The sequence below is a fragment of the Penaeus vannamei genome, chromosome 6 (genome assembly GCF_042767895.1).
Source record: "Penaeus vannamei isolate JL-2024 chromosome 6, ASM4276789v1, whole genome shotgun sequence".
In the NCBI taxonomy this organism is placed as follows: domain Eukaryota; kingdom Metazoa; phylum Arthropoda; class Malacostraca; order Decapoda; family Penaeidae; genus Penaeus; species Penaeus vannamei.
In genome coordinates, this window is record NC_091554.1 from 1,953,273 (window position 1) to 1,963,194 (window position 9,922).

The 9,922-nt window shown below is 37.1% G+C and overlaps 1 protein-coding gene across 1 annotated transcript in view; it reads left to right on the top strand.

The window, feature by feature from the left end:
• The window catches only part of LOC138862044 (metalloreductase STEAP3-like), a 10,182-nt gene extending 260 nt beyond the window's left edge, over positions 1 to 9,922 (top strand). Inside the window, exons 2-10 of the mRNA XM_070123199.1 lie at positions 1 to 134; positions 1,633 to 1,750; positions 3,177 to 3,382; positions 3,574 to 3,707; positions 3,884 to 4,011; positions 4,430 to 4,598; positions 4,828 to 5,033; positions 6,773 to 6,935; positions 9,784 to 9,922. The exon at positions 1 to 134 is cut by the window's left edge and continues 40 nt beyond it. Of these exons, the coding sequence (XP_069979300.1) occupies positions 1 to 134; positions 1,633 to 1,750; positions 3,177 to 3,382; positions 3,574 to 3,707; positions 3,884 to 4,011; positions 4,430 to 4,598; positions 4,828 to 5,033; positions 6,773 to 6,935; positions 9,784 to 9,788 (1,263 nt within the window). The 3' untranslated portion in view covers positions 9,789 to 9,922. The remainder of the gene's footprint in view (positions 135 to 1,632; positions 1,751 to 3,176; positions 3,383 to 3,573; positions 3,708 to 3,883; positions 4,012 to 4,429; positions 4,599 to 4,827; positions 5,034 to 6,772; positions 6,936 to 9,783) is intronic.

The window sequence follows — 9,922 nt, forward strand, 5'->3', positions numbered from 1 at the left end:
CACGAGGAGGCGGCCAGCGCGCCCATCGTGCTCATCGCCATCGGCTTCGACCACTACAACAAGCTGCCGCTCACGCTCCTCGAGAACAAGGTCGTCATCGACGTCGCCAACTCCACGGCGCCGCCGCCGCCCAGGTCAGTGCGCCGGCGCTTGTCGAGGCGGGGGAGGAGGGGGGTGGGAGATGTGCATGGGCAAGCGGAGAGGTAGAGATAGGTTTGCGTATAAGCACACACACACATACACAAATATATATGTATATATGTATATATATATATATATATATATATATATATATATATATATATATATATATATATATAAAGCGTATATACATATACATGTATATATGTAAGTACATATACGGATATATTCATACATATATAATAGATATAAATGGAAAAAATACTTCGAGTTGAAACTATGGTACAAAAACCCACAATGCACAAACTAGATTTAATGAAGAAAGTGAGACAACAGTTTCGGAATCGTCCTCGATTCCATCTTCGGGTGGAATCGAAGATGAATTCGAGGACGTGTGTGTGTGTAATATATACATATATATATATATATATATATATATATATATATATATATATATATATATATATATATATATATACGCATATATATATATGTATGTATACATTATATATATATATATATATATATATATATATATATATATATATATATATATATATATATATATATATATATGTATGTATGCATGTTGTATGTATGTATGTATATATGTACATATGTATATATGTATATATATACATATATATATATATATATATATATGTATGTATATATATGTATATATATATATATATATATATATATATATATATATATATATATATATATATATATATATATGCAACAGGAACAACGAAGGGAAGGACAAGAAAACACACGAATAAAGCCTTTTCGCTACTGCTTCGTCAGGCCATCATGCACTGACGAAGCAATAGCGAAAAGGCCTTCGGCATAATCGTGTGTTTTCTTGTCCTTCCCTTCGTTGCTCCTGTTGCAATCTGTTCGTCATGAATTCCACATATATATATGTATATATATATGTATATATATATATATATATATATATATATATATATATATATATATATATATATGTATATATATATGTATGTATGTATGTATGTATGTATGCATATATGCATATATATATATATATATATATATATATATATATATATATATATATATATATATGTATATATGCATGTATGCATATATATATATATATATATATATATATATATATATATATATATGTATGTATGTATGTATGTATGTATGTATGTATGTATGTATGTATGTATGCATATATATATATATATATATATATATATATATATATATATATATATATATATATATATATACGTGTGCGCGTGTGTGTGTGTGTGTGTGTGTGTGTGTGTGTGTGTGTGTGTGTGTGTGTGTATACATATATATATCTGTGTGTGTGTGTAGAGAGAGAGAAAGAGAAAGAAAGAGAGAGATAGAGAGACAGAGGGAAAGAGATAGACAGATATAGAGACAAAAGGCGCAGCGTTCGTCTTCCATACTTTGTGCAAATCCTGACGTCCTCCTCTCACTCGCCAGTCAGCTGAGCAACGCCGAGATCCTGCAGAAGATGATCCCGAAGGCCTTTGTGGTCAAAGCCTTCAATGTTCTCTCCGCCTACACGCTGGAGTTTGACAAGCAGTCCTCAGGAAAACAGGTGAGGAATATAATGAACATTACGATTTTATGCTTTGATTGTGCACATCCATCTTATCTATACATTTTTAAGACGTACTGCAACCCAATGGAAACTTAACTGGGCTCTAGTATAACGTTTCATATGATATAAATCATATACCGGGTGTCTGTCTTCACCCTCTTGCATTTCCACAGATAGTAGTGGTGAGGATAATATGATAATAAACCGGAACACACGAAAAATATTTTTTTCTTATGATTGCTAATAGTTACATGGTGCCCTTAATCTCTTCTTATATATTGGTAGCGCTTTTTTTTTTCTTCTTCTTCTTCTTCTTCTTCTTCTTCTTCTTCTTCTTCTTTTTCTTCTTTTTTTTTTAGAATCGATCCTCCAAAAAATATGTATATTAGTCCCCCATGAATTTGTTTTCTATCGACGATAGAAAACGAATATATTTTAGGCAGACTAAACTAAATGAGACTGATTCTCATCGCGTGATGCGGAACATATTTAACGTCAGTTTTGAACTCAGAGTAACAGCACGATTAGATGCTATTTATAGTATAAAGGCTAAAACTATGAACATGAATAGGCTATCTGATTTACTTGTGACAGCTTACGCTAATGAAATGAGTACCAAGTGTTGCACAGCAAAATATAATATGGCTGTTTTTGAAAATGCACTGGTCTTCATCATCATAGATTGGTAACATGACGTAGGAACATACTAACTGACGCCACTGATATACTGGGTGGATAAATCGATAACCTAGGACAAGTACGGGGATACGAGAGAAGCACAAACACGGAAGAAATATAAACACTAATTCACGTTGATTCATTTAATATCAAATGGCGATAGTGGGACAATAAAATCCAATAAAGTGTATACAATAGCAAAAATCGAAGGCTACAGGTCATCATAAAGTAGAATTCAATGTCAGAAGAAAATCATGTCAAAATGGTCAATAAATCGACTCAATTCGCGGAGTACCCAGTGCTGAGAAGAAACCGACAAGAATTTAAAGTTAAAACATTTCGACTAAAAATGAAAAATCGCTTACTCACGTGACATTTCCCAAATAGTCAGGCGAAGAGAGTCGTAATGTTGTGACAATAGCATCAAACTCCAATAAAGTTGATGAAGTAACAAAGTAGATTTTATAAACTGTGTCTTAAAACTACAGCAAATAATTTGTGAAATGAATTCGATTTGAACTAGAAAAAGTTAAGAAATAAGTTCCACAAAAGAAAACATGAAAGGCCACGGATGGTTTGCTTATTAAATATGTTGAGTGTAGATGCAAAGACCTAAAGCCAAAATCCAAAAAAACTGCCACAGACATGCACGTTATGATTCATGTTTACGCCAGTATGTGTATTGTGTGTGTGTGTGTGTGTGTGTGTGCATATAAGTAAATAAGCCTCACTCGCCTGCTTCCAGATCCCCGTCGCGTCCGACCACCCGGAGGCCAAGCGCGAGGTGCTGGAGCTGGTGAAGGAGATGGGCTACCCGGCGGCCGACTACGGGCCCCTGAAGATGGCCCGCCAGATCGAGGCCATCCCGCTCCAGCTGATGCCCAACTGGAGGATCCCCATGCTGACCGTCAGCTGCTTGTGGCTCATCCACTACGTCGTCCTCTTCGTCAAGTGAGTAGCCAGGGCGGAAGCCAGGCCTCCCTGGGAATCCGAGACGCCCGTGAGATTCAGTTGTCGATTAAGCAGATGAATCAAATATGGAGAAGGTCCACTTGGCATTCCGTCCCTGATACCATTTCCCTTCATAAAGACAATCTGTCTTTCATAAATACTTTCCTTATTTTGCATTTTTGTTATGTCAGATTCCAGGTTTGCGGGACTCTCAAATATGGCGAGCAATGGGCCTACAGGACGCTGAAACATCTCGCTCTCCTTAACCTGAACCGCGCAACAGCCATCACTGCCCTGTGGACGCTGACGGCCTGCTACACGCCAGGTGTAATTTTATATCCTTATGCTGAAGTTCTATCGACAGAATTCTGCAAAGAAATTAATATAACAATTTTCTAACATTTTCTAATGCCAAATATATAGACGTACTGGCAGCTCTGTAGTGGATTTATAAGACCTCATCTTATCGCTTCGTAACCAATAATTCAGTCTTTTGTTCAGGTCTTATAGCAGCCTATACGCAGCTCGCGTGGGGCACGAAGTACAGGAGATTCCCCCCCTGGCTGGACGCCTGGCTCAAGATGAGGAAGCAGTTGGGTCTGATCATGTTCCTTCTCGGCAGCATCCATGTATGTTTATCAGCCTTTTGCGCGCGCGTGTGTGTATGGAGGGAGGGAGGGAGGGAGGGAGAGAGAGAGAGAGGGGGGGGGGACGTGCGCGCGTTTGTGTTTGTGTGTTTTGTTTTGGTTTTTAGGAGGGGGGTGTAAATGTATCTAAATGATCGTATTATTTGTGTATAGTGAATAAGACGGGACATGAATACACCATAAAGTTACAGAGAGTGAACAGGATTTTCAAAAAGAATTGATTGAGGTCTTTTTTTTTACCTTGTAAAAAAGGCGATCTTTTTTCTCTCACCAATATACCATCACATACATATGCATTTTTACAATCTAACTCATTATCCTTAAAACTCATTACAATCTCATTCTTTCTTATATACTAACCAGTAACCTGTATTCATCAACCTATCTAATACTTTCCCAGACGTGCTTAGGCGTAGCTCTGTGGTCAAGTAACTACGACCCTCTAGTGTGGGACCCGCCTTCAGTCATCGTGGCGAACGTCTTATACAATGCGACGGCTTATTATACGAGAAATGTCACTATCCATGATTCCAAGATGAACCTCCAGGGGGAAATATTTTTAACACTTGGTGAGCACTGGTGGTCCGTGGTTAGTTTGTAATGTTATGGCTTGCTTTTGGTGTATTGGGAAAGTTGGGAGAATAGTACTCGGTAAGTATGTGAAGTTTGCGATTAGTTTTATTGCGTGTTATTATTAGTTAAGAAATTATGAGAACAAAAATGATTTGGATGATCATAGAAAACGACTTTTTTCATCTATGGCGGAGGGGTAACTAAGACATTCTCTCTTCGTACCAGGAACCATTTCTATTTTTCTCACGATTTGCTTGGCCGTAACTTCGCTGCCTTCCGTGAGTTCCTCGCTGTCTTGGAGGGAGTTTTCCTTCATCCAGACCAAGCTAGGCTGGTCGTCTCTCATCGCAGCCACGATTCATGATGGGGTCCTTGGCTGGGGGTACAAGCCAGAGGACTACAAGGTCTGCGGACTCCCATCTGGCGCTCAGGTAATACACACTGAAGGGAATAAACACAGGCCAGTAAAAGCTGGAGGGAAATAAAAATAAAGGGATGATAACGGTAAATCACAATAAGGATGATTAAAGAGGTCCAAAGAGATAAATGAATAAAATATGGAGATAAAGAGTGGAAAAGATTGATGGTCAAGCACAATCAGGACGAATAAAGTCAGATAAATAGATAGATATATGTTGGTAAGAAAGAATGGTAAAGGATTGATGATGGTAAAAAATGAAGAAAAAATAGATGAAATAAAAGATTGGTTGAAATAAAGGTAAAAGATTGATAAAGGGAAAATTATATAGAGAAATTAGATATGAACAAAAACATGTTAAGAAAGGTGAAAGATTCATACAAAAAAATATACATATATATATATATATATATATATATATATATATAGAGAGAGAGAGAGAGAGAGAGAGAGAGAGAGAGAGGGAGAGAGAGAGAGAGAGAGAGAGAGAGAGAGAGAGAGAGAGAGAGAGAGAGAGAGAGAGAGGGAGAGAGAGAGAGAGAGAGAGAGAGAGAGAGAGAGAGAGAGAGAGTGAAATCTGAAAGATATGAAATGACTCGTGTGTTTTAATTTATCATTTGTTTAATCACGAGTTAAGATTATAAATGCCAAGCAATTCTTTATAAGTGTGATGGCGAAGCTAAATTTCAGTCAGATTTAACATTTTTCATTTGCTATGACATTTAGGTGACTTGATAAAAATAACTAAACATCTTTTTTTACACAGTTAGATAAATTACATCTCTCTGGTCTCAAGTGTTTAATCTCAGTGGCAAGTGCAAAGTTCACTCTTGTAGATAAAGAGGTAAAATTTGACAGGAAAGTGACGAATGACTGCCACCATTTATATCCTTACGTGCCCAATGTTTGAAGTTCTCTAATTTTGTTTTTTAATTTGATGTGTTTGTTTGTTTGTTTCAATCATTGGTCTGTGTGATACGTATGTGGATTTTGACCTTGTCTTTGAAGTTCATTATTTTCGATTTAGTTTAAAGGGTATTTTTATGTTGCAGCAACTGCCTGTGCTATACATATATGGCGTGAGGTTACTTATTTATTTCCTTGCGTGCTTTATGCTTTAAGTTCATGAATTTTCTTTTTAGTTTTTCATTACATTTTATTATCTAATTGTGCTATAAAGATGAAAAAAAAACAATTGAAAATACGAACATTTCAAATATAATGTGAAGCAGTGAGCTTAAGAATGTACATATGAACAAAAACTAACAAAAAGTGTTACAAGAGATATATGTAGAAGCTGTATGAATGAAAATTAATATCTTCACAGTGCAAGAGATGAATTCCTGATGAAAGATATAATCGAAACCGGTCAAATATTCCTTTCGCTACATTTATCGTAGTGAATACGATTAACAATTAATGCTTTTATTTTTATTGCTGTTTATCTAATCCATTCTCATTTTATTTTATGTTTGTCGCAGTGAACACGCTTCTTTGCTCGTGATAATAAATATGCTTCAAACACAAGAGACAGCGAACAATTAGCGTTTTATTATTTTGTTATCACTTTTTCATTATCTATTCATTTTCATTTCAATCACCTTTTATTCATTTCTATTTCATTCATTATTCATTCATTTCTATTTCACCGATTATTTATTTATTTATTAGCGTTTTTATCATCATCATCATCATTATCATCATGATTATCCTTACCATTATCATCAACATAACCTTTATTATGCTTTTCAGTACGCCCTCCAGTTCCCCATTCTGACCATCGCCCTGAAGCTGCCTCTGCTGATCCCTGCCGTGGACGAGGCGCTGCAGAAGATCCGCCGAGGACACGACCGGGGAGGCAGCAGAGGGGGAGGCCAGAAGGACAAACCCGAAAAGCCTCCGAAAAAGGCAGATGGTAAGGGGTTAGGTGAGGTTAAGTAGGGTTAGGTTAGGTTAGGTTAGGTTAGGTTAGGTTAGGTTAGGTTAGGTTAGGTTAGGTTAGGTTAGGTTAGGTTAGGTTAGGTTAGGTTAGGTTAGGTTAGGTTAGGTTAGGTTAGGTTAGGTTGGGTTAGGTTAGGTTAGGTTAGGTTAGGTTAGGTTAGGTTAGGTTAGGTTGGGTTAGGTTAGGTTAGGTTAGGTTAGGTTAGGTTAAGTAGGGTTAGGTTAGGTTAGGTTAGGTTAGGTTAGGTTGGGTTAGGTTAGGTTAGGTTAGGTTAGGTTAGGTTGGGTTGGGTTAGGTTAGGTTAGGTTAGGTTAGGTTAGGTTAGGTTAGGTTAAGTAGGGTTAGGTTAGGTTAGGTTAGGTTAGGTTAGGTTAGGTTAAGTAGGGTTAGGTTAGGTTAGGTTAGGTTAATTAGGGTTAGGTTAGGTTAGGTTAAGTAGGGTTAGGTTAGGTTAGGTTAGGTTAAGTAGGGTTAGGTTAGGTTAGGTTAGGTTAGGTTAGGTTAGGTTAGGTTAAGTAGGGTTAGGTTAGGTTAAATAGGGTTAGGTTAGGTTAGGTTAGGTTGGGTTAGGTTAGGTTAGGTTAGGTTAGGTTAAGTAGGGTTAGGTAGGGTTAGGTTAGATGAGGTTAGGTTAGGTTAGGTTAGGTTAGGTTAAGTAGGGTTAGGTTAGGTTAGGTTAGGTTAAGTAGGGTTAGGTAGGGTTAGGTTAGGTTAGGTTAGGTGAGGTTAGGTTAGGTTAGGTTAGGTTAGGTTAGGTTAAGTTAGGTAGGGTTAGGTTAGGCTAGGTTACGTAGGGTAGGGTTAGGTTAGGTTAAGTAGGGTTAGGTTAGGTTAAGTAGGGTTAGGTTAGGTTAGATTAAGTAGGGTAGGGTTAGGTTAGGTTAGGTTAGGTTAACCTAACCTAACCCTACTTAACCTAACCTGACCCTACTTAACCTAACCTAACCCTACTTAACCTAACCTAACCTAACCCTACCCTACATAACCAAACCATACCCTACTTAACCTAACCTAATCCTACCTAACCTAACCTAACCCTACTTAACCTAACCTAACCCTACCCTACATAACATAACAACATAACATAACATAACATAACATAACCCTACTTAACCTAACCTAACCCTACCCTACATAACATAACCCTACCCTACATAACATAACATTACCCTACTTAACCTAACCTAACCCTACTTAACCTAACCTAACCGTACATAACCTAACCTAACCCTACCCTACATAACCAAACCATACCCTACTTAACCTAACCTAATCCTACCTAACCTAACCTAACCCTACTTAACCTAACCTAACCCTACCCTACATAACATAACAACATAACATAACATAACATAACATAACCCTACTTAACCTAACCTAACCCTACCCTACATAACATAACCCTACCCTACATAACATAACATTACCCTACTTAACCTAACCTAACCCTACTTAACCTAACCTAACCGTACATAACCTAACCTAACCTAACCCTACTTAACCTAACCTAACCTACTTAACCTAACCTAACCCTACCCTACATAACATAACAACATAACATAACATAACCCTACTTAACCTAACCTAACCCTACCCTACATAACATAACATAACATAACATAACCCTACTTAACCTAACATAACCCTACATAACCTAACCTAACCCTACCCTACTTAAGTAGGGTTAGGTTAGGTTAGTAGGGTAGGGTTAGGTTAGGTAGTTACATAAGGTATGGCTAGGTTAGGTTAGTTAGGGTTAGGTTAGGTTAAGTTAAGCTATATAGGGTATGGTTAGGCTAGGTAAGGTAAGGTAGAGTTAGGTTCGGTTAGATTAAGCTACATGGGGTATGGTTACGTTAGGTTAGGTTAAACAGGGTAGGGTAGGTTAGGTCAGGTAAGGTAGAGTTAGGTTAGGTTAGGTAGGGTTAGGTAAGGTTAAGCTATATGGAGTATGGTTTGCCCAGGTAAGGTTTTGGTTAGGTTATGTAAGGTAGAGCTAGGTTAGATTAGGTTAGGTTAAGCTACATGGGGTATGGTTGAATTAGGTTAGGTTGGCTAGGGTTACGTTAGGTTAGGGAGGGTTAGGTTAGGTGAGGTAGAGTTAGTTAATGTTAGGTAGGGTTTGGCTAGGTTAAATTTTCCTGTTTTTTTCCCTTTACATCTTTTTCTTCTTTCTTGTTCTTCTATTTTCCTCATTCTCTTCAATTTTTCTTTTATTTATGTCTATTCCTTATTTCTTATTTTCTCCTTTTCCTTATTTCTTATTTTCTCCTTCCTTTTTACTTTTCTTTCTCTTTTTTATCTATTTTCTTCTTTTTCATTTTCGTTTTCTTCTTTTTCTATTTTTCTTCTTATCCTTCTTATCCTTCTAGTTCTTTTATTCACTCAGATGTGGCTCTGATATATATAGCTAAGGAACATATTTTTTATGTGGATAAATTAGATAAAGAGTAACATTTTATCAGATGCTGGTAATATAAATAACTTCTTATCAGGCGAAGATTAGTCACAAATCTACGTGATATTTTATTAGATGTCGATCATATAGATAGTTAACTTATTCTATATTAAATGTAGATTATTTGAATTATCAAATTGTTTAATGAGATGCTGATGTTGTGTGTGTGTGTGTTTGTGTGTGTGTTTGATTTTTTGTGTGTGACAATGCATGTGTGTACTTCTCTGTGTATTTGTATGTGAGAATACGTGTATGCTTGTGTATGTGCTCATGTTATATATATATGGAATGTACATTGTGTTTACTCATTTGAGAACAAATGTCACACACATAACACATTCACTTTTCTTTAATCACCTGCAGGTTAGCTCCCCCGACGCCCACCCTGCCGGACTAACGCCCCCAGCGGAACACACAGGGGAAGAAGGCCCCTCTCATCTTCACCTCATGTATGAGAACATGACTTCATCATCACGAAGCACACATGGGAGCGACCTCACGC